This window comes from Orcinus orca, chromosome 16 (assembly GCF_937001465.1).
Source record: "Orcinus orca chromosome 16, mOrcOrc1.1, whole genome shotgun sequence".
NCBI lineage: Eukaryota > Metazoa > Chordata > Mammalia > Artiodactyla > Delphinidae > Orcinus > Orcinus orca.
Window position 1 is genome coordinate 87,043,333 of NC_064574.1, and position 26,268 is coordinate 87,069,600.

Here is a 26,268-nt window from a genome sequence, read left to right on the forward strand (position 1 = left end):
AGACAGGACACATTTTTGTATTCTTGGCTGTCACAGCTTGGAGAAGTGACAGAAGACTGTTGCCAGAAGTGCATCTCTCAATAATTGCACTTGACTTTAGGATCCAAAAACAAAATTATTATTATTATTATTATTTTTTGCCAAATCGTGCCTTTCCTTCTGGAATCGTAAGTGAACACGACAATGGTACCTGTTTACACGGTGATGTGGATTTTGTTACAGAGAACACAGCAGAGGCTCTCTCACCTGTGAAGCCAATAATGCCTTGTGTATGTGCGATCTGCGGAGAAACGCCTGTAGTTTTCCCTGCAGATGCTGCGGGCTATTTAAGAGTAAATTCTGAATGGTTCTTCCCCCTGTTCTACCAAGAAAAAAAATTGCTACTGGCACCTAGTGGGTCGAGGCCAGGGATGCCGCTAAACGTCCTACAATGCACAGGATGGCCCCAGAAAACAAAGAATTATCCGATACAAAATGTTACGGAACTGCTGGGAGAAATGCAAGTCACCTGTCTCTCCCCACCCTCCCACAACAGCAAGGATATTAATAGCTGCGCTTTGAGTCCTTTTCTGCCCCAGACACAGGGTGAGGCACTTAGCTGTATTCATTAGCCAACCCCCCCCTGCAACCCCCGCTGAGGAACCCAGCAAGACAGCTTTGTCACCTCCAAGTTAAGGAGGACAGAGGACCACGCCTGGGTATTTGGGTGCAGTGAAGTCAGTCCACGTGACAGGCCTGTGCACAGGTGTCTATTCTGGCCTTATTTGTAACCTCCCCAAACTGAAACAGCCCACGCGTCCACCAACCCGCGGGCACGGCTCGTGACCGGATGCCGTGGTCCGCAGCCGGCCAATCGCCAAGTCACGATTTCACGACTGTAGCGCCGTGTGCCCCGAGACGGCCCCGGAAACATCATCCTCCAACTAGTGGAGCGGGTGTCCTCTCCCCGGAAACCGGGCCAGGCCTTCGTGACAGCTTTGACCCACAGAGGACGGTGGAAGTGCTGTACCGTCCAGGCAGGTCGGTCACAAAAGGGACTGCTCAGTTTTTCCAAACACCAGCCGATCCTGTGACTCTCCGACACCAACGGGGCATCCTCCGGCTCGATTCAACTCTACCAGTAACTCCTCTGGGTGAGGGCTCGGTCCCAAGAGGTCCCCCCACAATTTCAGGGGCCTGTTCTGAGCCCCGGGTCCCCAGGCTCCCTCCAGTCTACCTGGCTGACTACAGATTCAGGGGTTCCCGTGAACCTGACCTCAGGTTCAATAATTCACTATGTGAACAAAGCACAGAACGTGGGAAATCATTATACTCAGGACAAGTGCACCGCAGAGGCTTCAGCTCAGGAAGAGCGCAATGGACGGGGCGCACACGGCAAGGCGTGCGCAGAGCCCCACACCCTCCTGGAGCAGCCGCCCTCCCCGCACACCTTGTGTGCGCCAACCCGGACGCTCCTAGGATCTCTCCTTCTAGAGTTTTCATCAAGTATTTTTACGTACACAAGATCGATCCAGCCACCGGCCATTGGCCATTGAACTCCATCTCCGGTGCCCCTCCCCTCCTTGGAGTCAGGGGTGGGTGGTGTGCAGCTGAAAGTTCCGACCCTCTCATCACAGGGTGGGTTCCACCTGCAGCTGGCTAGGGGCCCCATCCTGAGTCGCCTCATTAGCATAAACTCAGGTGTGGTCCAAAGGGGCTTGTTAGGAATAACCAAAGACAGCCCTGTCCCTCAGGAAATTCCAAGGGCTTTGAGCTCTGTGCCAGGAGTGCTGGAAGAAGACCAAGCACATTGGTCTTACTATCGTGTTGCCTGGCTCTGCCTCTCAGACCTCCTGACCTGGAAACCCTGTGCCACGCAGTCAGGAAGCCCAAGCCATGCGCAGGTGCCACCGCGAAGGTCCCAGCTGCGGCCAGACGAAACGCGGACACCTGCGGCCCACGTCTGCACCTGCCTCTCCCCCCACCATGCACACACACACAAGAACCGCCCAGCTGAGCCCAGTTAGCCCTGGACCGGGAGAGATAATAACCCGGGATGTGAATAATCCCTCCCATGACCAACGCAGTCTGGAAGTCACCCACCTGGAGGCTGGGCCTCCTCTCCCTCCATTGGCAGGCGTTTCCTCAGCTTGAGAACGTCATGGTGGGCCAAGACGATCTAGGAACATCTGTCCCTAATTTCTGAGCCAAAGTTTGAACACATGACATAGTATAAGCTTGTGGCGGTGCTTCTCGAAGAAAAGTGTCGACAGGGAAAAGTGGGACTGGGATGTGTGTTAGAATCTCTGGGACTTTTATTTATGTATGTATTTGCTTTTAAGAAAAGTGCATGAGGGCTTCCCTGGTGGCGCAGTGGTTAAGAATGTGCCTGCCAATGCAGGGGACACGGGTTCGAGCCTTGGTCCGGGAAGATCCCACATGCCGCAGAGCAACTAAGCCCATGCGCCACAACTACTGAGCCTGCGCTCTAGAGCCTGCGAGCCACAACTACTGAGCCCGTGTGCCTAGAGCCCGTGCTCCGCCACAAGAGTAGCCACTGCAATGAGAAGCCCGTGCAGCACAAGGAAGAGTAGCCCCCGCTCACCGCAACTAGAGAAAGCCCGCCTGCAGCAACGAAAACCCAACGCAGACAAAAATTAATAAATAAATAAATAAATTTATTTTTAAAAAAGTGCTTGAGGGTGTTTTTCTGATTTCAAATCTAATATATGCTCTTTGCAGGAAACTTGACAAACGCAAACAAGGAAACTAAATCCTGCATCGCCACCCCACTGGCGGTGTTGGGGAGAGTTTGAGGGCGTGTTGGGACAGTGAGACGTAAGAGGTGAAATCCGGGCTGCCCCGGACAGGCCGGAGGGATGCAGTCATTGTCGCGGTGCCCTCTATCCCGCTGCAGCAGCCTTAGGATGGAAGAGAACGCGGGGCTGGGCCTGGGGGTCCCTACTCCTTAGTCCCCTTGCACTGGTTCTCCAACTGTGCTCCCTGGAACCCCAGGGTTCTGCACTCCCGCGCCCCCATTCAGGGGCAGCTGGCTCCTCTGTGCCCTGCTCTCTGTGGGTGCCACGAGCCTCCTGCCCCGTCGCGGTCTCTGGAAGGCGTGGAAACAGCGTGTCCCGAGGTGGACTGTGTGCCGAGGTGGATCTGCTTTCGCAGCAGAAGTGGGCCCTGGGCTCAGCCTCGTCCCGGGAGTGCCCAGCCTGCTCCTGGGGGCCTGGGTGCTCGGGTGGGGGGACTGCTGAACTCCGCAGAGTGTGCCAGGCCTCCGGCCCTCACTGGACGAGGGGGCAAAGCAGCGACACAGCTGGGGCCTGGCAGGAAGCGCGCCCTCTGCGCCACGCATGGGGCGGGGGGCGGGCTGCACCCCAGGCCTGCTTCCTCAGCTCCACTTCCCCAAGCGAGAAACCGAGGCCTCGGGGCCTCCCCGGGTGGGAGGCGGGGAGCCCCTCCCTGCTCGGCAGGCTTCCTGCTCCCATGTGCTCCCTTCCCGGGGCAGGGACTCCTTTCCTCGGGAGCCAGCCCGTTCTATTTTCAGACAATTGTTGGAAAGCGCTTCCCCACCTCCGGCCAGAGGCGGCCCCTGGGGCTTCCGCTCCCGGCCAGGATCTGCCCGGCACAGTCCCAGCTCTTGGCCCCCAGAGCCGGCTTCAGGCCGGGGGCGCCCGGGGCGCCCGTCTTCCCGGCCCGGCCCCCCTGCAGCGGCATCACATGGGCAGATCCAGGGCTACGCGCTCTGCACAGGACTGTTCATTCCCGGAGGAAATTCCCGAACGCTCCACGTGAGAGCAGATGGGCACCCGCTGCCCCTGCCCAGCCGCGGGTGTCTGAGTCCCCACAAACACTGACTCATGGCTTTGAAACCCAGGCACCAGGCTGACGGGGCTTCCAGTGCGGGTGAGGCAGTTTCTAAATTTGGGAGACCAGGTAGCTGGGAGCCGAGCAGCCCCCCGGCCCCTCTGTGGCCACTCCAGGGGGTACCCAGATCCCACTCCCCCCACCGTGAGTGCTGGGAAGGGCCGGGCCTGGCTGGGCTGGGGACCCCTGACCCGGGCAAGGAGACCTAAGCCCGGAGACACCGCCCGGGCTGGAGCCCAGCTTGGGGCCCAGGTCCCCAGCCGGGAGCAGCTGCTTCCTGCCCAGAGGCCGTTAGACACACACAGCTGCAGCCCTGCCCTCCGCACCGCCCCCCCCACCGGGGGCCTGGGCTGGTCCCTCTCACTTCTGACGCCCACCTGCGGCAACCCCAGCCCTGGCGCTGGTGGGTTCCTTCCCCCCATGGAGCCATGGGGGGCCCGGCAGACATGTGTGCCCCTCACGCGGTCGCTAGGTCCGGAGCCTGGGGGGCAAGGCTCTTGCGTGGCTCCGGGTCACAGTACAGATGACCTGGGACTGCAGGGGTCAGAGGCCTGGGCTTGCCCGCCGGACGTGTCCCTCCAGGCTGCACCCAGCTCCCGACCGTGGTGGCTTCTCTGCTTAGGGTCTCCCTCTGCTCTGGGGCTTTGCACACCTGGTGCACTCACCCCGCCCACGATGACTGAGTGTGGCCTGCAGCCCTGCACCGGGCAGGGGACACACAGGCCAGGTGCTGCTGGGGGCTGAGTCAGGTGGGAAGCAGGCCTTAAAAATGAGACGGTAGGTAAGTCATAGGATCTCGGGGGCGGCCAGGGTTCTAAAGGGAGCTTTTGGGCGCAGCAGTCCCCATAGGGGGCTGGGCTGTGGTTCTGGGAGCTAGGATGGCAGCACCCGGGCTTCCTGACATAGAAAGGGCCCGAGCAGAGGCCCTGAGACAGGAGCCTGGTGTGTCCCAGAGACGGCGAGAAGGCGGGGGTGCCGGGTGGGATGGAAGGGGGAGCGGCTGGCCACGCAGACCGGGGTCCTGCAGCTGCTGTCGGTGGGAAGGAGGCCCCAAAACACACGCCACCAGGACCCTCAGAATGGACCTTGTTGGGAAATAGGGTCTTTGTGGCTATAATTTGGGTAAGGATCTCGAGCTGAGATCATCCTGGGTTAGCGTGGCCCTAAATCCACGGAGAGAAAAGGGCACATGCAGAGAGGGGAGGCCTGGGAAGTCGGCAGCAGAGACGGAGGACGCGGCCCGAGTTCAGGAGCCTAGGGCCCCCAGGAGCTGGAAGGGGCCGGAGGGACCCTCCCCCAGAGCCTTTGGAGGGAGCGTGGCCCTGGACACCTGATCTCGACGGCCAGCCTCCAGGACTGTGTGAGGAAATGTCTGTGGTTCTGCCTCCCGGCCTGAGGTGCTTCCCCAGGAAGCTAACACAGTGGGGTCTCAGGGAGGTCTGGAGACCCTGCATCTTCGGGGAGACTGTGGAACGCAGATTCCTGGGCCCCGCGGGACTCAGAATCCTGGGTGGGCTGCTTGGTGGCCCCTCGCTGCCCCTCTGCAGCGTCTTCCTTTCTCCCGGACCAGGCGTGGTCGATCCTCCGGGTGGACGGGCGGCGTCGTGGGGGACAGTCCTCCGATGCCGCTTGTGCATCTGAGTCCCTGGCCTGCTGCTGCCCCAGAATCTCCCGAGGGAAAGATCCCTCCATCTACCCCTTGACCTCTGACCTCCGTGACCCCGACCCCAGCCTCGGGGCTTGTCCAGAACGTTCAGGCAGGCAGGCAGGCTGCATTCTGCAAGGGCCAGGCGCTGTCCCTTGGGGGCACTGCTCGAGCACAGCCGCACAGGCATGCGAATCGCTGTGGGAAGGTGCCAGCAGGAGAGTGGCCGCCACCTGCCCTGGCAGGGGAACCCCTGAGGACTTCACGGAGGAAGCGACTGAGCTGGGAGGCTGGGTTTGGAAGGAAGAAGAGGTTGTGTCCGGTGAGAAAGAGGATGGAGGAAGCATTCCGGGGAGGACCCGCACCGTAAATGCCAGCCTGGACCATGCCTGTCCCGTCCTGGGACAGAGAGGGAGGCTGGGGCCTGAGCAGCCCCTGCGGGAGGATCCCACAGGGCAAGCACACTGCTCTTCATTCCCTAATGGAAACTTCTTTTTCTGGGACATTCACATAATTGCAGAAATGAACCACACAGAGAGGACGGCTTGCATGGCTGCCCCGCCCATCCCTGTAACCATGGGGACCACTGGGTGTGTTTCGTTCCAGACTTTTCCCACTTTTAGATGGATGTGGTCACTTCCTACATGCTGGTGCACGAATGGCTTCTTTCTCTTCACCACCGATTGGGCTGTTTCATCACAGAAGGGTCCATGTGGTCCTTCTGCAGAAGCTTCTGAGAAGTGTGTTGTCGGGATGTCCCACGGCTGCACTGATCAGTCCAGGTGGCTGGACACTGGATCTCCTAGAAGATCAACCTGGTGCCTACATTTCTGCACAGTTGGGGTCAAATCCTAGGAATGGTGGCTGGGTCAGAGGTTGGGCACAGCTCACAGAATGGAGCCTCTCATTAGACGTCCCCCCCTCCCCATGATGGTCGTGAGTTCACACAGCATGGGGGCCGGCTGCACGCCCCCCGGAGGAAGGCCGGCACTGGGCAGAGTGTCTGCTGGAACCTGGCCCTGGTTTGATGGCTCTTTTTGATGGTCTTCCTAGAACTCAGCTGTCTGCAGCAGCCGCAGACCAGCTCCCACTCGAAGATTTGAAAGGAGGGTCTCTCCAGAGCCACAAGGGGCAGCCTTGATGGGGCAGGTTGGGGAGGCCGCCAGGAGGCTGATGCAGAGGGGGCATTTCTTGACGCATCCACCCAAACTCATCCCCTAGCGGTCCGCCCACCCCTGTGCCCCTCCCCCCACCCATCCTCCCCCCACCTGTCTTCCCCTCTCAGGTGGCGGGTACCATTCTTCACTCACTGAGTGTCACCTCCCTTGCTCCATCCTTCATCTATCCTTCACTCTTTCCATCCTCCCTCTGAGCCATCTATATCAGTTATTCATTCCTGTGTAACAAACAACCTCAAAACTTAGTGGCTTTGAAAAGTAAGAAAGGGAGGGAAGCAAGGCAGTGTTTCAAGAGTCCCATCAAAAGAAGGCAGGAATCTGCTGGGTGAGGCCCCCGCTGACCAAACCTCGGACAATCTGAGCATCAAATAAACAGTAAGAGTAAAGGATTATGATCTGCTGAATAGAGAAGCCAAGCGTCCAAACCGATGGGAAAAATGAGTGAATAAATGGAGAAGACAGGACAGCTCTTCCTGACATTAGAATGCCAGCTCAGGAATGCAGAAAGAATAAGGGAAAGAAGAGCACCTCTTCCCGGTCAGCACCAACATCATCACCACCATCACCACCATCTCCATCACCATCATCCTCATCATCACAAACCACCATCACCATCACCATCACCATCACCATCACAATCACCACCATCACCATCATCACCATCACCACCACCATCATCACAATCACCACCATCATCATCACCACCATCACCATCACCACCATCACCATCACCATCATTACCATCACCACCATCATCGTCATCATCATCACCACCATCACCACCATCTCCATCATTAGCATCATCATCACACACCACCATCACCATCACCACCATCACCATCACCACCATCACCATCACCATCATCACCACCATCACCATCACCATCACCACCATCACCATCACCACCATCATCATCACTGATTCTGGCTCAAGCCACCCAGGGCGCTGAAACTGAGCTGGTAAAGTTTGAGGGGGAGGAAGACAGCTGTCCAGTCTCAAGGCCTGCCCCACTTATCTCTCACACACTTCTTTGTTACAAAGGCAAAGTGGTAACTTGACAAAGGAGAAATCCAGCAGGCACCACCTTAACCAAGTAATCCAATTAACTTTGCCAGTAATGGGCTTAATTAACATCATGTAGCTCCTGATAAGATGTACAGAGAAGAATTTAGCATCACCACGACATTCCTGCCAAAAGTGCGTAACCTGGACCTATTCACGAGGCCGCACTGGACAAACCCGAATTGAGGGGAATTCTGCAGAATAGCAGTCCTGGACGAGGAGGCCTGTCAAGGTCGTGAACGGCCAAGGAGGACTCAGGGACTGCTGTAGACGAAAGGGTCTCTGGGACATATGACAACAGAGTGCACTGCAGGGTCCTGGATGGCCTCCCACTATACGGGTATTATAGGAGCAACTGACAAAATCTTTTTTTAAAAAAAAATGTATTTATTTATTTGGTTGCACCAGGTCTTACTTGTGGCAGGCAGGCTCCTTGTTGTGGCTTGCCAGCTCCTTAGTTGCAGCACACAAACTCTTAGTTGCAGCACACGGGATCGCGTTCCCTGACCAAGGGTCAAACCTGAGCCCCCTGCATTGGGAGCATGGAGTCTTACCCGCTGTGCCACGAGGGAAGTCCCGACAAAGTCTTAATAAAGCCTTAGCATAATGAAGAGTATTGTTTTGATGTTAATTTCTTGATTTGATAATTGTACTGTTGTTGTTACATACCAGAATGTCTTATTTTTAGAAAATATACACTCAAGAATTTAGGAGTTAAGGGGACTCTTCTGCAATTCTTAAATAATTCAGGAAAAAAAATCCGAACGGAGAGAAATGAATAAATCAAAGATAGTAAGATGTTAACCTTTAGGGTACAGGGTGAGGGATATATGGGAATTCTTTGTACTATTCTTGCAAATTTTCCATAAGTTTGAAATTATGTCCCCAAAAGGTTTTTTAAACCTTAGTGACCTACAATAATAACAATCGCGGTTTTGCTCGTCTGCAATTTGGGCAGGGCTGTCTCTGCTCCACGCTGCGATGGGTGGGAGAGCTTCCAAGATGGCGCGCGATTTTGGCTGGTGGCTGGTGGGGGCTTCAGGGTGGAGAGAGGACGAGGAACACATTCCCGAAGTCGGGCCCTTCTGCACGCCAGGCTGCAGGCAAGCACGGCCTGAGCTCTTGGGCCGAGTCTCAGTGGCTGGAAGTCGGTGAGGCCGCCTGCCCTAAAGCCTCCGGTGGCCTCTGGCCCGCGAGCGTCACGCCCAGACATCACGTCACCCGCTGCAAGTTTTCACCTGGGCCCACCCCCTCCTTCTCCCTTTAAAACGGAGCGCTTTCCCCGCCTCAGTCGTTACTGAGTAAAATCCATTTCACAGTTTTGGCCCACGTCCGGCTTCGGCTTCGTTTGTCTACGATGCTGCCTTTCTGACGCACTTGCTCTGTGAGGAGCACCTTGCCCTTCGCGCAGGGACCCCGCTCCGCTCTGCAGGGACCCATCAGGCCTGCCCTCGAGGGAGGCTGCCCGCTGCAAGTGGCGGGGTGCAGAGCCCCGGGACGGCATGAAGACCCCCTGTAAGAGGAGGACGCGAGGGTCTGAGCATGGACCCCAAATCCTCTGCCACCGAGCAGACCTGGTGAATATCACCGTGACCCACTGCGCAGGCCGGCAAACTGAGGCTGATGGATGCCCTCCGCGCTGCTCTGATGAGGGCCTGGCCTCATCAGATGCTCTGATGATGCTCTGATGGCCTCACCTGGGCCCCCGCCCTTCTGCCGGCTTTGCCCGCTCGCGGCTGCTGGGCTCCCTCCTGGACCCCACCAGGGGACCCAGAACCTGCCCTTTTACCCACAAATGGGAGAGGACTCTAAAGTTCCAGCACGTAGGGGTTAGCATCCGAGGCCACCCTTCCTGGCTGTCTGTCCTTGGGCACGTCACTTTCTAAGGTCAGCCTCACCTGCAGGAGAGGGTGACAGCGTCCACCTCGCCAGGTAGAGATCAGCGGCTGCGAGGCCCCGCCGGCCTCCCGCCGCCAGAGGGCGCTGCAGGCCCCGCGGACCCTCTCGCTTCCTCGCCGTCCCCCCTAACCCCGCCGCGCTGTTTTGCTGCCGGGTGTTCCGGAAGTCGGGCTCCGAGGGCAGCTTCCGGTTCCGGGGCGGCCGTGGCGGTGGCGGGGAGCCGGTGCGATGGGCCATCGCCAGAAGTGATTGGGCAGCGGCTGCCGGCGAGACAGACCCTCCCGGGGTCCGAGGCGGGGAGGCGGGGTCGCGCGGCCCCTTCGGGAGTGGCTGCGCGCGGCGGGGCTGGCCGTTCGCCCCGAACCCCAACCCCGGACGGTGGATCCGAATGAATGGGCGAACGGTGGACGACTGACTTGCGCTGGTCTTCTCCCGAGTGAGGCGTCGGCAGCGAGCAGCGGCGAAGGGACGGGGACAGAATGAACCGGGCCAAGCCCACCACCGTCCGCAGGCCCAGCGCTGCGGCCAAGCCTTCGGGTGCGCGACCTCTCCCGGCGGCGCGGCTTCGGGGCTTCCGGCCTGGCTCCTCGGTCGGGTCGCGGCTTCGTTACTCCGAGCCGAACGCGGTTTCCAGGAATGGGGTCTCGAAGGGCAGCCCTTGGTCCCGGCGGGCTCTGGGAGTCGCGAGCCGGGAGGAGGGGGCAGCACAAACACAGTGGCTAAAAGCAGGCTGGAGCCAGACTGGCCTCAGCCCCGCGCTTTGCCACTCCAAGCTGTGTGGCCTTGGGCACGTTACTTAACCTCTCTGTGCCTGGTTGTCCTCACCTGTGAAGTGAGAGTAATGCTGCTTGTTCCAGAAACTCGTTGAGGGTTAAGGGGACTGACACTTGTCCACAAGAGGTGGCCTGGTCTGTAGTAAGCTCCGTGTGGCTGGCTGTCGTTGCTCCCGTCATACGGCCCCAGCTCTGCCGTGGACTTGCTGGGTGACTGGTTTCTTGCCACCCCCGGCCCTTGTTTAATCCCCTCGGAAATCACAGGAGGTTGGAGTTGGTCTCGGACACCCTTTCCACCTCGGCCACTGTGTGAAGGTGCCCGTTTCTCCATGTCTCTTCTCTGCAGGGCACCCTCCTCCAGGAGACTTCATTGCTCTGGGCTCGAAGGGTCAGGCCACTGAATCGAAAGCGGCATCCACCCTGCTGAAGCCTGCCCCTTCCAGCCTGCCCTCGGAGCGCAAGCGGGATGCTGCGGCTGCTCTGGCGGGCGCCTCGGCCCTGACCGGGCTCACCAAGCGCCCGAAACTCTCCTCCACACCCCCTCTGAGTGCTCTGGGACGCCTGGCTGAGGCCGCAGTGGCAGAGAAACGTGCTATCTCACCCTCGATTAAGGAGCCGTCTGTGGTCCCGATTGAAGGTAAAGTCAGCCCCTGACGTCCCCCAGAGAATGTAGCCCACGCCTTGTCTGTGCACCAGGGGTTTGGAACGGCCACTTCCGGCTTAGCCCTGTAGGTGGAGTGTAGGTTCTTTGGAGCATGGAGGACAGGAGTCATCTGCAAGTTTGTTTTTCAAAGCACCTCTCGTAAGGGTTCCTTCACCCCACTGTGCTTCAGATTCTGTGACAGTGATGGGAAGTGCTTGTGTCGCTCAGGGCAAGATGGCACAGGAGGTCTGGGGCCCGAATGGGCTGCTGCCACGTAGCGGGAGCAGCGTTGACGGCGCGCATCTCGGTGGCCTTCTCTCTGAAGCAGACAGGGCATGTGCCAGAGCCTCCTGGATTGGAAAGCCTTGTACGGGTTTCCACTGTCCCAGCTCCAGGGGCGGAGCTGATGTGAGGCTGATGCACTCCTGGGGGCCGCCAGCGCCTGCCCTCTGGGAACGGGCTCGCTCCACTGTGACAGGCTCTGCTCTGAGCATGGGGGGTACAGGGCAGCGCACCCAGACAGGTGCTGTTCTCGTAGCCTGTACATCTCGTGAGGACCCCTCTCCCCCTGGGATAAGGAGGTTTGTGTTGCCTCCTCCTTTCTCCCGGCTCCTGACAATGAAGGCCTTACCTCCCTGCTCTTATTCTCCTAGCTGGAAAGGTCATACGACAGCGTTAAAGACAGGTTATAGCTGATCCACAAGCCCGCTGTTTACACGAAAGCTTTTAATTTTGTGTGCCCCTAACGTTCCCTTACTTTTCTGTACCACCTTTCCGTTGATTATTTCTAGTGGCCCCACGATGCCCTGTAGATCAGGTCTGTTAAACATCACACCAGCCCCAGGTGTTGAGCGTACAGGTGCTCACGGGACAGCCTCCGGAGAGGGAAGGCCCATCAGGGAACCGTAGCGTGAAATTGAGCCTGAAAGGCTGGATGCGATCTTAACAGGCAGTGCAGGCTGTTGGAGGAGAAACCACTGAGGGGAGGCCCGCGTCCTGGAGCGGGACCTGTGCTTGGGGAACAGGGCACGCAGTGGCCAGAGCCGAGGCGGAGGACGGGGCTGGAGCAGTGCTTTGGGAGCTGAGTCAGACCCTCGGTTCAGGGCCCTCCCCTGGCGGCTGGTGCCTGTCAGGCCTGGAAGCGCTTGCGGGGCCGAGTCCTGACTCAGGCCACGGTCCTCTGTGCTGCTGGCTGTGCTTCGGTATTGTTTTATTGTTGCGTGACTCCCAGAAAAGATGGCTCTGAAGGTTGGATGGAATGCGATTCTGAAGAGCACGTCCAGAACGATAACGTATTTTACAAGCACCTTTAGCAGAACGGAGGAAAGGCTGACTGAGCTACTTATAGCACGTGGTGCTTGGAACATCTCCACGGCCAGGACGTTCCGTAGCTCTGGTCCACGTTTCCTGCCTATCTGTCATTTTCCCCGGCACATAGAAGGCACTCAGGGGCTCCTGTTGAATTCTCTGTCTTCAGTGCAGTTAAGTTAGAAGTCAGTAGCAACGCCTCCTTTCATTGTTCGGGTATCTAAAAACACAATCCTAAAAAACCCCTTGGGAAGTGAGAGAATAGGTAGAACGGAACAGTCCCAAACGCAGCGCAGAGCAAACATGGGTTGGAGCCGAAGCCCGGCCGAGAGGGACCCTCAGAGGAGCGGGGACTCAAGTGCGGGCAGGGGCTGCGCCGGAGCTGCGGTTCCCGTCGGAGAAGGAAGGTGGGGGACAGGACGCGCGCAAGGAAGTGAAGAGGAAAGGAGTGGAGAGCAGAGCAGAGGGCAGCTGTGTAGGAAGAGGTTCGAAGCCCCCAGTGGGTTCCTTGCAAAGACAGAGCAGAAAAGCCTCTGCGGGACAGACCCAGGGAGGGACGGCAAAGAAGCGGCCACGACCGAAGAGAAGGAAGGCTGCGGGTGCGTTGTGTTGGCTAACTTAAAAGCTTAGAAAAAATGTCCAACTTGTAGGAAAGTAGGTGTTGCAAGAACAGATCACCCTGGGGTAGCCGTGTGGGTGTGGCGAGAGGGCCGTGGTGGCACCTGGCTAAGGCCGACCCTTCGTGGTCTTGGTCGTTCCCGCGGGTCGGGGCAGCATCTGCCCGGCGTCGGCCTCCTGGGAGACCGGCTCAGCCCTGAGACCCTCGCCGGCCGGTCTCTGGTGGTTGGCCCAGTCAGCCCGTGGCCTGGGGCCCCTGCGAGCCTCTGCTCGGAGCTGCCTGCCTGACAGGGCCCCGTCTCCCCCGCCAGTCCCGCCTGCGGTGCTGCTGGACGAGATCGAGGCGGCCGAGCTGGAGGGCAACGACGACAGGCTGGAGGGAGTGCTGTGCGGGGCCGTGAAGCAGCTGAAGGTCACGCGGGCCAAGCCGGACAGCACCCTGTACCTGAGCCTCATGTACCTGGCCAAGATCAAACCCAACATCTTCGCCACAGAGGGGGTCATCGAGGTGAGGGCCGGGCGTCCCCTCCTCCATCCTGGGAAGGGGCAGGTGGAGGCAAGACGGGCCTCCCCGGCCACCACGCCGTCTCTTGCAGGCTCTGTGCAGCCTCCTGCGGCGGGACGCCTCCATCAACTTCAAGGCCAAGGGGAACAGCCTGGTGTCCGTGCTGGCCTGCAGCCTCCTCATGGCCGCGTACGAGGAGGATGAGAACTGGCCCGAGATCTTTGTCAAGGTGAGTGGGCTTCTCCCAGGCGGTCGCTGCTACGGTGAAGGGGGCAGAGGGCCGTGGGAGGTGGGCTGCGCCGCTGGAGCCCCGGGGCGAGAGAGGGGCAATTGAACGCGTTCTTCCTGGAGGGCTGTGTCTGGCGGCCCTGCTCCTGTCCGTTGGGGCCCTGGGGAAGCACCCGGCTCGCTCGTTCCCGCGGCGCCGCTGGGACGTGGCAGAGGGCAGGCAGGAGGTGCAGGCCTTGTCCTCACAGGTGTACATTGAAGACTCCCTGGGGGAGCGGATCTGGGTGGACAGCCCGCACTGCAAGACCTTTGTGGACAACATCCAGACGGCCTTTAACACCAAGATGCCCCCCAAGAGCGTGCTCCTGCAGGGGGAGGCGGGGCGCAGCGGAGGGGAACTCAGTGCCGGTGAGAGAGGCTGGGCGGCTGGACCGGGGTTCCCCGAGGGAGGGGCCGGGGCGGTTCGCCTCCCTCCACGGCGCCAGGCACCACCGGGGGCGTGGGTGCTCGAGGGCCGGCTGGGCACACGTATCCACGAGGCGCTCGTGTGCAGGGAGCAGCCCCCACCCCTCCCTCACCGAGGAGGAGGACAGCCAGACGGAGCTGCTGATCGCGGAGGAGAAGCTCAGCCCCGATCAGGAGGGCCAGCCCATGCCCAGGTAGGTGCGCTGCGCGGCCCCGCCCTGCCAGGCCCCGCCCCCCGGAGAGCCCGCGCGCCCGCCTTCCCGCCCGCCTGCCTTCCCCCCTCTGGCCTAGGTACGAGGAGCTGGCGGAGAGCGTGGAGGAGTACGTCCTCGACGTGCTGCGCGACCAGCTCACGCGGCGGCAGCCCATTGACAACGTCTCGCGGAACCTGCTGCGGCTGCTCACCTCCACCTGCGGCTACAAGGAGGTGCGGCTGATGGCGGTGCAGAAGCTGGAGATGTGGCTGCAGAACCCCAAGGTGAGGGGCGCCGTGCGCGCGGGGCCCCGCCGGCGGGCCAGGCCACGGGGCTGACGCGTTGCCCCCGCCCCGGCCGCCCCACAGCTGACCCGGCCGGCCCAGGACCTGCTCATGTCCGTGTGCATGAACTGCGGCACGCACGGCCCCGAGGACATGGACGTCATCTCCCACCTGATCAAGATCCGCCTGAAGCCCAAGGTCCTGCTCAACCACTACATGCTCTGCGTCAGGTGCGCCCGGCGGGGGGAAGCGGGGTGGGGGGAAGCGGGGCGGGGGGGGCGGCAGGCGGGGGCAGCCCAGCCACTCCGGTGCTCGGCCCACGTCCAGGGAGCTGCTGAACGCGCACAAGGACAACCTGGGCACCACCATCAAGTTCGTGATCTTCAACGAGCTCTCCAACGCACGGAACCCCAACAACATGCAGACCCTCTACGCCGTGCTGCAGCACAGCTCCGCGCTGGCACCCAAGGTGGGAGCCCGGCGTGGCCTCACGCCCGCGACCCCCGCCCCGCGCCCAGGCTGGAGACGAGGGCACGGCGGCGGCCGGCGTGGTGCCAAGCCGTATGTGAGAGGCTCGGGGGTGGGGGGCCCAGGGGCCGGGCCTGGGCGTGCAGCGGGAGCTGGCGGGGGCCTCGTCCGGGGGCTCTGGGAAGACCTCCTGCAGCCTGGTGAGGACGGAAGCTGGCGGGCGGCCCCGGCAGCTGCTGGCGCTCTCTGTCCCCCAGTTCCTGGCCATGGTGTTCCAGGACCTGCTGACCAACAAGGACGACTATCTGCGGGCCTCGCGGGCCCTGCTGCGCGAGATCATCAAGCAGACGAAACACGAGATCAACTTCCAGGCCTTCTGCCTGGGGCTCATGCAGGAGCGCAAGGAGCCCCAGTACCTGGACATGGAGTTCAAGGTGGGCAGCCCCCAGGCCCGCGCGGGCTGCCTAGTGCTCGGTCCCGCCCAGCGGTTTCCCCTGTGCTGTCCGGGGTGCACCTGGCTGTGATTGGTGCCCTGTGTGCACGGTGGCCCATCCCGGAGGCAGCGGAGGCTGCATCCTGCGAGGTCCAAGGAGGGACTGGCCGGGTGCCCCCAGGGAGCCGGTGGCCTTGGGGCTGGGTGTGGAGGTGGGAAGAGCTGTAGCCGGAGGGGCTGGGGAGGCCAGGGCACGGCGTGAGCAGCCAGGGCGACGCAGATGGTGCAGAGGGCCGTAGATTTTGGGGTGTTTGGGGGCAGCGGGAGGTGCCGCTGGAGAGCAGGACCTGGGGCCGGGGGTGGAGGGCCTCTTCTCGGGAGGGCGGGCTTCGTCCAGCTCTGTTGTCTGAGCCTCCTCCCTGTGGCCCGGCCTGGCCTTGCTGCTGGCCGGTCCTTGGTCCCAAGGCCTCCTTCTGTCCAGCATCCTCCCGTCCCGGCGGCTCGTGTGCCCAGGGTCTGGGCAAGGGGTACAGACCCCGCTGAGCCGGGCTGTGCTTGCAGGAGCGCTTCGTGGTGCACATCACAGACGTGCTGGCCGTGTCCATGATGCTGGGCATCACGGCCCAGGTGAAGGAGGCCGGCATCGCTTGGGACAAAGGAGAGAAGAAGAGTAAGGCTCCGGGCCTGGCAGGGGTGGGTGCTTCCGTGGCTGTAGGCCGTCCCCGAGGCCCAGGCAGGGGGCGGGAAGGGGCGCTCCCGCGGCACAGCTCCTGGAGACCGAGGGAGCCTGTGGAACCTGCTGGTTCCTGTTCCTCCCATGTGGGCTGAGAACACCAGCTCCTGGTCCAGGCCCGTTCTCTGCTTGGATGGTTGGTTCACGTGGGTCCTGGTGTCGCTGTGAAGGCGTTTCGGGCTCGTGGCCCTTGGGCCGGGGTAGGTGGGGAAGCAGGGCGGTGGTGTTTGGGTCAGCCGGCTTTGGTTCGTGGCTGATCTGGGGAGGCCTGGCTGCACAGGCCCCTTAAGCGACTGGCTGGAAGGACACTTGGAACCTGAGGGTTTCAGTTCCCCGAGTTGCCCTGGGCCTGTGAGGATGGTCAGGTGTTCGCTGAACCTTATCTTAGCCGAGTTCCCCACTCGATCTCAGGTCTGCCTTCCTAACCTGCAGACAGTGCAGGATGCTTGTGCTGCGCCTGGCCTTGAACTAGACCCTCTGGCTGCCGTGCGGGCTCTGTAACTGTCTTGTACCCGCAGACCTGGAGGTGCTGCGCTCCTTCCAGAACCAGATCGCCGCAATCCAGCGGGACGCCGTCTGGTGGCTGCACACCGTCGTCCCCTCCATCAGCAAGCTCGCCCCCAAGGACTACGTGCACTGGTGCGGCCGCTGCTCTTCTGCGCGGGATGAGCAGCCACTCCCTGGTCTGACCGGTGACGAGTGACAGGGCTCACACATAGGTGGCAGGTCACCAGCTGGCACTAGCCTCTTAGGAACCAGAGGGGCCGGTGGGCAGCAGCCGACCCTTGTGTGGTGTCAGGGCCTCGGGCAGAGCCTTCTCTTACAAGGGGAGGTGGGGTCCCGTCTGACCAGGGTTGGGAGCCCCCTGCTGGGGGCTCTGTCACCTGCCAGCCCCCCAGGCCTTATTGGGGGGTGGCTGGAGGCCCTGCAGAGGCCATGGGGTTGCCGAGCTCCAGAATCGGGCGGCCCCTCTGCACGTGCAGCTTCGCAGCCCGTGGGGGCTGACAGGGTTGGTGGGGGGCCCTGTCTGCTCCAACCCTGATGGCTCTCTCCACCCTGCAGCCTCCACAAGGTGCTCTTCACAGAGCAGCCCGAGACCTACTACAAATGGGACAACTGGCCACCCGAGAGTGACCGCAAGTGAGCATGCCTTCCGGCCCTGGGCCACGAGGGCTGCCCAGGCCAGGCTCACTGAAGCAGCCCAGAGACTGTCTGGTCTTGGTCAGGGTCACCGTCCCTGTCCCGCCTCGCACACCCTGTGCCGCTTTTCCCAAGGATGTGGTGTCTCTGCTACGTCACCTGCAACCCTCCCGGGGACTCAGCCGGTGCCTGTGCCCCGGGACTCCCCAGCTCCCTGCCCCTCCTCGCTTCCAAGCAGCTGCACACGCGTGTTTCCTCTGTCAGCCAGTGTCGTGCTCTGTCCCCTGAGCCTGGGGACACCCTGCCCTGTGCTGACAGGCCGCTCCCATCCGTCCTCACTGTGGGCCCGGTCAGCGTGCTCATCTCACACCCGCCTGTGCTCCACGCCCGTCTCGTGTCACAGCTCGGGGGCTGCGGGACGAGGCTGGGCTCCCCTCACATTCCTCCTCGGGACGGCGGGGCGTGGTCCACAGGGGCATCGGGCACAAGTGGCCACGGGGAGGGTGGGCGGCTGCTCCCTCCTCGCCCGCCGTGGGGGTGGGCGGCCCCGGCGGGTTTGGGGTGGGCTCCCGCCAGCCCAGCCTCTCCCTGCTGTGCCCGCAGCTTCTTCCTCCGCCTCTGCTCAGAGGTTCCCATCCTGGAGGACACGCTGATGCGCATCCTGGTCATCGGGCTGTCACGGGAGCTTCCACTGGGCCCCGCCGATGCCATGGAGCTGGCCGACCACCTGGTGAAGCGGGCTGCAGCCGTGCAGGCCGACGGTGAGGGCCTCGGGCTTTGTCCCGCCCCCTGTGGGTGACGGCCTCCTGCCACTGGGTTCCACCCCCGCTGCTGACCTCATGGGCATCGGGCATCAGGCTGCGCGTGTGTCTTGGACGGCAACCTAGTCCTTAGGCTAATTCTGGAGCTCACCCTGGACTTGTGCCCTTTCCCGTGTGGTTGAACTTCGTCAGGAGTGTGTGTCTCTCGCCTCTTTAACGGGCCACTGCGGTGGCCTTGTGCAGAGCAGTCCCTGTTCTAGAGCGTACGTGTGTCCCGTTGCCGATGGGCCTGGAGCTGACCCTTCAGTGTGGCGGGGCTCGCTGCCTCCCCGGGGGCTCTGCCCTGGTGCTTCTGCTCCGGAAACGGGCGTGGTCACGTCTCGGCCCTGCCCCGAGCCCAGCTGCGCTGTGCTGCCCACGGTCCTGCCTGCTCCTCTCCAGCTCGGGTGCTGCGTGGTGGAGACGTGCCCCGGCTCCCCAGGCCAGCTCACGCTGGCTGCGTGTCATTGCATCCTGCCCTGTGCCCGTGTCGTCCCCGGTCCCCCCTGCCCCGTCTCCTCGCTCTCTGATGTCCACAGCCTGAGTCTGGGCCTGGACATCCACCGAGTGAGCCGTGTGTGGTTTCTGGGTTTCAGATGTGGAAGTGCTGAAGGTGGAGAGGATCCAGCTGATCGATGCTGTTCTGAACCTGTGCACCTACCATCACCCGGAGAACATCCAGCTTCCGCCTGGGTAAGGCTCCAGGGGCCCGTCCACAGACACCCACGAGGCTGGGCCGCGCGGCGAGCGACCCGAGGCCTGGTTGACTGCCGTCGCCTGGGTCTCTGAGCTGCTCCCGCTTTGGTCTTTGTCACTTAGATGCTTGTTCCCTGTGTGTGAACACATTCACGGTGTTCTCTAGACAGCATGAGCTCGTGCTCTGTTTCCTGAAGCCGCTTGACTGAGACGCGGCTCTCGTTTCTCGCGTGCTTCACTCATCTGAGGCTTGTGACTTGGTGCTTTCAGTGCGTTCGTGGGGTTGTGCAGCCATTGCCAGCCTAACTTCAGAACCACGCCCCCTTAAGGAACCTGTCCCACCAACTGTGGCTCCCCGCCCCCCCGCCCCCAAACCCACAGGCCTTAGACACCACGAATCAACTCTGTCCCTGTGGATTGGACGTTTTCAGACACTTTATGTAAATAGAGTCATAAAGCGCGTGGTCCTGTGTGGCTGGCTCCTTCCACTGAGCGCCACGTGTGCGGGGTCCCTCCGACTTTTAGTTTGCGCCTGTGCTCTGTCCCTCCCTGTGGCCAAGCGCAGGCACTGCGTTTCGTTGATCTGTCTGCTGGTTGACGCCCACTTAGGTTGTTTCCACTGTTGTTAACTATGCTGCTGGCAACTCCACGGATACGTTTCTGTGAGGATGTATGTTTTCAATTCTCGCGAGGATACCCAGGCGTAGAATTGCTGGGTCACGTGTTTAACCTTTTGTGGAACCACCAGACTTTCCCACAGCGGCTGCACCGTTTCACTTTCCCAGCAGAGGGTCCGAGGGTTCCTGTTTCTCCACATCTTTGCTGAGACCAAGGGTCCATCTTTTTATTTTAGTCGTTTTAGTGGGTGTGAAGTGGCATCTCACTTTGGCTTTTTTTTTTTGGCCGCAGCATGTGGGGTCTTGGTTCCCTGACCAGGGATCAGACCTGTGCCCCCTGCAGTGGAAGTGCAGAGCCCTAACCACTGGACCGCCAGGGAAGTCCCTCATTTTGGCTTTGATTCCATTTCTGTAATCGCTAGTGACGTCGAGCAGCTGTTCACGTGCTTGTGGCTGTTTGAACGCCTTCTTTGGAGAGATGTCTGTCTGAGTCCTTGGCCCAGTTTTAAGCTGGGTTGTTTGAGTATTTGGTGTTGGATGGTGAGGGCTCTTTATGGGTTCTGGAGGGAGACCCTTAACACACCTGTGATTTGTAGATATTTCCCTTCTTGGTGCCGTTTGAGACACAAAAACTCTTTAATCTCGATAAGGTGCAGTTTATTTTCCTTTGGTTTCTTGGGTCTGCGCGTCACGCGTTAAGAAACCATTACCTCATCTAAGGCGTCAAAGATCTATTCCTGTGTTTTTTCCTAAGAGTTTTATAGTTTTAGCCTTAATGTTTAGGTCCGTTATCCAGTTTGAATTTATTTCTGCGTATGGTGTGAGGTGCGGCTCTGACTTCATTGTTTCATGCGGATGAACCATTGTCCTTTGTGGGTAATCAGTTGACATGTGGGTTTATTTCTGGATCCTCAGTTCTGTTCCATTGACCTAGATGCCTGTCCTCACGCCCAGACTTCTGTCTTCATTACTGTAACTCTGTGCTGGGTTTTGAAGCTGGGAGGTGTGAGTCCTCCAGTTTTATTCTTTTTCAACATTATTTTGGCTTTTCTGGGTCTTCGCATTTCCATGTGAATTTTAGGGTCATCTGGTCAATTTCCACAAAAAAGCCACCCGGGATTGTGGGGGGACTACGTCCAAGCTGTAGACGAGTTTGGGGAGTGTTGCCAAGTCATCATATCAGATTTATTTCATTTTTCCTAACAGCTTCTTAGTTGCTTTCTGTTGCGTCATCTGAACGGACTGTTATTACGACAGCATGATGTGTGACTTTTGAAAGCTATGGTTACACGTCGACCGATACTGGGGTGTTTTCTGGTTTTCTGATGCAGAGAATAACAACAGTAGTTAACACTGTCGAGTGTTTGTTACCTTCCCCCTGTTCCCGTGCTGTAGGGTGGGAGGCCAAGGCTGAGGGAAGTAGGGCACATGTCCCGGAGCCCAGAGCTGGGGTGTGGGCCTGAGCGGTGTGCTGGATACAGCCATGCACATCCTGGGGGTGCAAGTCCCAGAGAGGAGTTACTGAGCCTCCAGTGCTGGTGTTCGGGTCTGTGAAGAGGCTGCCGCCATGGCCTGGACCCGTTCCCGTCCAGGACCTCATGGCCCGAGGCTGAGCCATTGACACCTTATGTCCCAGGTACCAGCCTCCGAACCTCGCCATCTCCACCCTCTACTGGAAGGCGTGGCCCCTACTGCTGGTCGTCGCCGCGTTCAACCCAGAAAACATTGGTGAGCCCCCTCTGGCCAGCCGTGGTCCCCTGGGCCGGTGTTGACCTTTCCCTCTTCTGGGCGTCCTGCATGTCAGGACCTGGAGCAGAGCCTGGCTGGGCACTGGAGGATGGGCGTGGGAGGGGGTGGGTCTTCGGCCGGGAGTCCCAGCTACCACCTGCTGTCGCCTTGCTCCCTAGGCCTGGCCGCCTGGGAGGAGTACCCCACACTGAAGATGCTCATGGAGATGGTGATGACCAAGTAAGTGGCTCGCCGCTCTGGGACTGGGAGGGCGGGCCCACCGGTGCTGCACTGGGAGCGGGGCGCGCTGGGCCTCCCACTGCTCTGCGGTCTCCCTACTCTGCGGGGCTGCCCCCTCGCTGGACTGGGGCAGTGGGATCAAGCGACGCCATGTGCTGTGGGGCCCTGGGCCCTCCTGGGCGGCACGCGTGTTGCCATGGGCGTGGGGGCGGTCAGGCTGATGCTGCTGTGACATGGGAGGCGTAGAGCGGAGGGGTCCAGAGCCAGAGGGTGCGGCGGGATGGAGACGGGGTCAGCAGCAGGGGACTGCCTCTGGACGCGGCGGGCAGCAGATGCCAGGGCCGCTGTGACCATGCTCGCTGCGAGCCGCGAGCTGAGGAAGCGGTGTGGGCGCCTGGGCGGGTGGCGTGTGTGTGCTGTGCTCCTGCAGCGGGGATGGGTGCAGCCTGCCGGCGCACTCGGGGGCAGCGAGGGTCGCTGCGGGACACTGGCTGAGGTGGAGCGGAGCCCGAGGCCGTGGGGTGTCGGAACCGTGGGGTCTGGGTGCACCCGTGGGGTCTGGGTGGCAGGGCCGTCCTGTGGCTGTCTCAGGAAGCTAGGTTAGATTTTGAACACGGACAGGAGTCCAGCTGTTCGTGCCCCCAGAAAGCCGCGTGTGTCTTTGAAGCCGTGAGTCGGCCTGGGGCGCCCTGTGCGCCCCGGGCCACCTGGCCTGTTGGAAAGGGTCCAGGGGTCCTGTGTGGCCATCCTGGACAGACGCCGCTCGGGTCCAGGATCCTGACACACGTTGGCTGATTTTGGAGGCGCCAGCACTCGGCTGTGTGGGAAGAGAGGGTGGCCGGCTGTGGGCTCTGAGGGCTGCCCAGCTCCCTCATGGGGGTCTGACTGTGACCATGTTGCCGACACCTGCCCCCGGGTCCCTTCCACAGCCTGACGGCTCGAGCTGGGCCTGGGCGAGGGACGCCGTCCTAAGTTCTGACCCCCCACCCTGAGCGCCGCCTGGTGGCAGCCAGCCTTTGGTGGCCCGGCGACAGGTTCCTCCTGCTTGGTCCCCAGCAATTACTCGTACCCACCGTGCACCCTGACGGACGAGGAGACCCGGACTGAGATGGTCACCCGAGAGCTGCAGGTCTCGCAGCGGGAGAAGCAGGAGATCCTGGCGTTCGAGGGGCACCTGGCCGCTGCATCCACCAAGCAGACCATCACTGAGAGCAGCAGCCTGCTCCTGTCCCAGCTCACCAGCCTTGAGCCCCAGTATGCGCTGCGCGGAGCTCGGGCCGGGCCTGGGCTGGCAGGGGCGGGCGGGGGTGCCGCGTCCTGGCTGCTGTCCTGGTTCTCTGCGCGGCTGGCGATGGTGAAGCCGAGAGCCCCCCGTGGCTGGGCTGGGAGGGGAGGGACCGCGGGCCTCAGGGAAGACGGGCAGCTGCCCACAGGTGGGAGGCAGGCGGCCCCGCCCTCACCCGGCACTGTTGACTGGGGAGCAGTGCGCTTGCGGCTTCGACACGCTTGGGTCATGTGGAACTTTCAGAGGGCCGCCCCGGAGGCCTCCCCCTCATGTCCTGGATCAGGTGAAAGGCCTCAACCAGTCCCTCCGCCTCGGGCACCTGCTGTGTCGGAGCCGGAACCCGGACTTTCTCCTCAACATCATCCAGAGGCAGGTGAGTCCCGCTGTGGTCCGGCAGAGGAGGATGGTGCAGGCGGGCGGGCGGGGAACCTTCTAGGGGCGTCAGTGCACTGCGGCGTTAGATGAGACCGTGGCCACAAGAGGGCACACCCGGAGACAGGGCTACATGGCGACGGGCTCCTGGGCACACACAGGGCCACCTCGGGAATCCCCGCTGGGGGCGGGCAGGTGGGTCGGGGGGCCACGGCAGGCTTAGCCGGAAGGAGCCGTGTGGCTGCCGCCCCGCCCAGGCTTCCTCCCAGTCCATGCCCTGGCTGGCCGACCTGGTGCAGTCCAGCGAGGGCTCCCTGGACGTGCTGCCCGTGCAGTGCCTGTGCGAGTTCCTGCTGCATGACGCTGCCGACGAGCCCGCCTCCGGGGAGGAGGAGGAGGAGGGCGAGAGCAGAGAGCAGAAGGCCAAGAAGCGGCAGGTGGGCGCCCTGCCCCGCCCCCAGCCCCGCCCCAGCCCCCCCCCCACCCCCGGCCCTGGAGACCCACCCTGAGGGCCCCCTGTCCCTGCAGAGGCAGCAGAAGCAGCAGCAGCTGCTGGGCCGCCTGCAGGACCTGCTGCTGGGCCCCAGGGCCGACGAGCAGACCACGTGTGAGGTGCTGGACTACTTCCTGCGGCGCCTCGGCTCCTCCCAGGTGGCTTCCCGGGTGCTGGCCACGAAGGTGAGGCAGCCGTCTGGCCCGCTCCTCCCCGCGCACCCCTGCTCTCCCCGTTTTGTTAAGATGGGAGTTTTTGCTCACGCAGACTTGTATTCTAGCTGACTCCTGGGCACAGGAAGGCTGCAGTCATGAGCTGCGCAGGGCTCAGACCTTTCTCCCCCGTCTGGGCCCCCTCCCTGGGTGGTACTGGGAAGCGCCCCGAGAGCAGCTCAGTGGCCGCCTGCCGTGTTTCCCGAGGCACTGGCGGCGGTTTTCCAGGGGAGCCGGGCCGCGCCCCTTCCGCCCCAGGCGAGGGCGCTCCGGGCGCACCACACCTCTGCCGGGAAGCGGCCCTCGCGCGTGGCCCTGAGGGAGTGGGGGCCCCGAGACCAGCGCGTGTCTGCTTGCAGGGCCTGTCCCTGGTGCTCTCGGAGGGCAGCCTGCGTGACGGGGAGGAGAAGGAGCCCCCCACGGAGGAGGACTCGGGCGACACGGACGCGCTGCAGGGCTACCAGTGGCTGCTGCGAGACCTGCCTAGGCTGCCTCTGTTCGACAGCGTCAGGACCACCACCGCCCTGGCGCTGCAGCAGGTGAGGGGCCGCAGGCGGGCGGCGGGCTGCACTGCCGGGCATGCGCTCACACGCCCTCCCTCCCCCCCACTCCCCAGGCCATCCACATGGAGACGGACCCGCAGACCATCAGTGCCTACCTGGTCTACCTGTCCCAGCACACGCCCGTGGAGGAGCAGAGCCAGCACAGCGACCTGGCCCTGGTGAGGGGGGCGGGGCTGGGGGACACCGACCAGCCCAGTCGGGCTGCAGGGCCAGCAGGGCCACACCTCGGCTCTGGGCTCTGAGCGCCCAGCTGCCTTGCCGGTGACCCTCTGTCCGGAGCAGGGATCGAGGGCAGGAGCCCCCAGTGCCCTTGTGATCATTCAGGCCTGGTCGCCTCTGTGACTCTGGGCTGGGGGAGGCGTGGCTTGGCCAACCCAGGAGGCCAAGGGGCAGGAGGCCAGCCCAGGAGTCTACGGCTGGGGCCCGCATCCCGCTCCCTGCTGGGGAGGCCCTGTGAGCTGAGCACATGCCCGTTTTCTACTTCGTCTTCCTCTTTTCGGGCCGTCTTTCTTCTGACCTTGCTCCCCTGTTAGCGTGTCAGCTGACAGTGATGGAGGTTCTGGAGGCCCTGGGTCTTTGTAAAATGAGTGAGTGGACGGAGTGAGGGAACGGGCTGAAGACAGAGGTCGGTGGGCAGGGGGATTCTGTCCAAGCCTGGGTTCCTCGTCGAGGGGCTGGACAGTAATAATTAAAGTCTGGGGCTGGAGGCCTCGCCCTTCTGAGTCTGGTCCAGGGGCCAGACTGTCCTCACAGGGCTCAGAGAGTGCGTGCCCCGCGTCACTGCTGCAGGTTTCAAGTAAACGTGGTGTCCAGCTGTTTGCAGACGGCCTTTCCCTTCAGGTCTTGAGAAGCGTGTGTTACTGTCGCTCGAGGGCAGATGGCGCCGTGCCCCATGCCTCGCTCTCCTCTCCAAGCGAGCGGGGCCGGCCCTCTCCGGGGAGCCTGTCACTTCTTGCTGCCCCTCGCGCCCGCTCGGCAGTTGACAGCCCTGCGCGGCTGCGGGGCTCTCTCTGCGTGTGGGGCCCTTCCGTCCGTCATCGGCCTGCTGCCCGGTGGCGGGGGGTGGTTGTGCAGAGCGGACGTGGCATCGGGGCGGCCTTCCGAGGGGACGGGGCTGTTGGCCAGGCACGACTGGAGGGGGGCCCCACGCCCGCTGACGCCGTGCTCCCCCAGGACGTGGCCCGGCTCATCGTGGAGCGCTCCACCATCATGTCCCACCTGTTCTCCAAGCGCTCCTGCAGCGCCGAGTCGGACGCCGTGCTGGCCGCCCTGCTCTCCATCTTCTCCCGCTACGTGCAGCGCATGCGCAAGAGCAAGGAGGGCGAGGAGGTCTACAGCTGGGTAAGGCAGGCGGGTGCCCTGGGCCCGGCCCCGCGGCCCTCGCCTCGGCCCGCTCACCCCGCTCCTCTCCCTCCAGTCGGAGTCGCAAGACCAGGTCTTCCTGCGCTGGACTAGTGGGGAGACGGCCACCATGCACATCCTGGTGGTCCATGCCATGGTCATCCTCCTGACGCTGGGGCCGCCCCGCGGTGAGCAGCCCGTGGAGGTGGACCCCCTTCCCTGCCCGTCCTGGGGGCGCACGCGAGAGCCCCACGTGGCGGGACCCCGTGCACCGCCGACGCTTCCGATCCACAGGCCGGGGGTTTCCAGACTCCTCGCCGCCTCCGCTCACACGCTGTCCTGTCGTCGTGAGATGCACGCGGGTGTTGCTGGGCACCTCTGTGCCTGCTGCTCTTTGCACTGTGGTTTCTGGAGGTGGAGGTGTCCGCATGAGGCTCTCCAGCCGAGGGGACGCTGGTGCCCAGAGCAGTGAGCCCCAGGTCCTCTCCACAG

The 26,268-nt window shown here is 61.9% G+C and overlaps 1 protein-coding gene across 3 annotated transcripts in view; it reads left to right on the top strand.

Moving 5' to 3' along the window:
- Positions 1 to 9,816: 9,816 nt before the first annotated feature.
- The window catches only part of INTS1 (integrator complex subunit 1), a 28,794-nt gene continuing 12,342 nt past the window's right edge, over positions 9,817 to 26,268 (top strand). For 2 of the 3 annotated variants that reach the window (XM_049699951.1, XM_049699952.1), the window contains exons 1-25: positions 9,817 to 10,174; positions 10,757 to 11,047; positions 13,291 to 13,487; positions 13,576 to 13,713; positions 13,961 to 14,120; positions 14,266 to 14,370; positions 14,462 to 14,655; positions 14,740 to 14,885; positions 14,983 to 15,124; positions 15,381 to 15,557; positions 16,118 to 16,226; positions 16,808 to 16,928; positions 17,352 to 17,429; positions 18,033 to 18,190; positions 18,826 to 18,922; positions 21,179 to 21,270; positions 21,450 to 21,510; positions 22,567 to 22,764; positions 23,039 to 23,168; positions 23,425 to 23,604; positions 23,696 to 23,845; positions 24,232 to 24,411; positions 24,489 to 24,593; positions 25,609 to 25,776; positions 25,853 to 25,964. In XM_049699951.1, coding sequence (XP_049555908.1) covers positions 10,117 to 10,174; positions 10,757 to 11,047; positions 13,291 to 13,487; positions 13,576 to 13,713; positions 13,961 to 14,120; positions 14,266 to 14,370; positions 14,462 to 14,655; positions 14,740 to 14,885; positions 14,983 to 15,124; positions 15,381 to 15,557; positions 16,118 to 16,226; positions 16,808 to 16,928; positions 17,352 to 17,429; positions 18,033 to 18,190; positions 18,826 to 18,922; positions 21,179 to 21,270; positions 21,450 to 21,510; positions 22,567 to 22,764; positions 23,039 to 23,168; positions 23,425 to 23,604; positions 23,696 to 23,845; positions 24,232 to 24,411; positions 24,489 to 24,593; positions 25,609 to 25,776; positions 25,853 to 25,964 — 3,547 coding nt within the window. In that variant the 5' untranslated portion in view covers positions 9,817 to 10,116. Of the gene's footprint in view, positions 10,175 to 10,756; positions 11,048 to 13,290; positions 13,488 to 13,575; positions 13,714 to 13,960; positions 14,121 to 14,265; positions 14,372 to 14,461; positions 14,656 to 14,739; positions 14,886 to 14,982; positions 15,125 to 15,380; positions 15,558 to 16,117; positions 16,227 to 16,807; positions 16,929 to 17,351; positions 17,430 to 18,032; positions 18,191 to 18,825; positions 18,923 to 21,178; positions 21,271 to 21,449; positions 21,511 to 22,566; positions 22,765 to 23,038; positions 23,169 to 23,424; positions 23,605 to 23,695; positions 23,846 to 24,231; positions 24,412 to 24,488; positions 24,594 to 25,608; positions 25,777 to 25,852; positions 25,965 to 26,268 lie in introns of all 3 variants that reach the window. The other variant, XM_033426745.2, reaches the window with a different exon arrangement.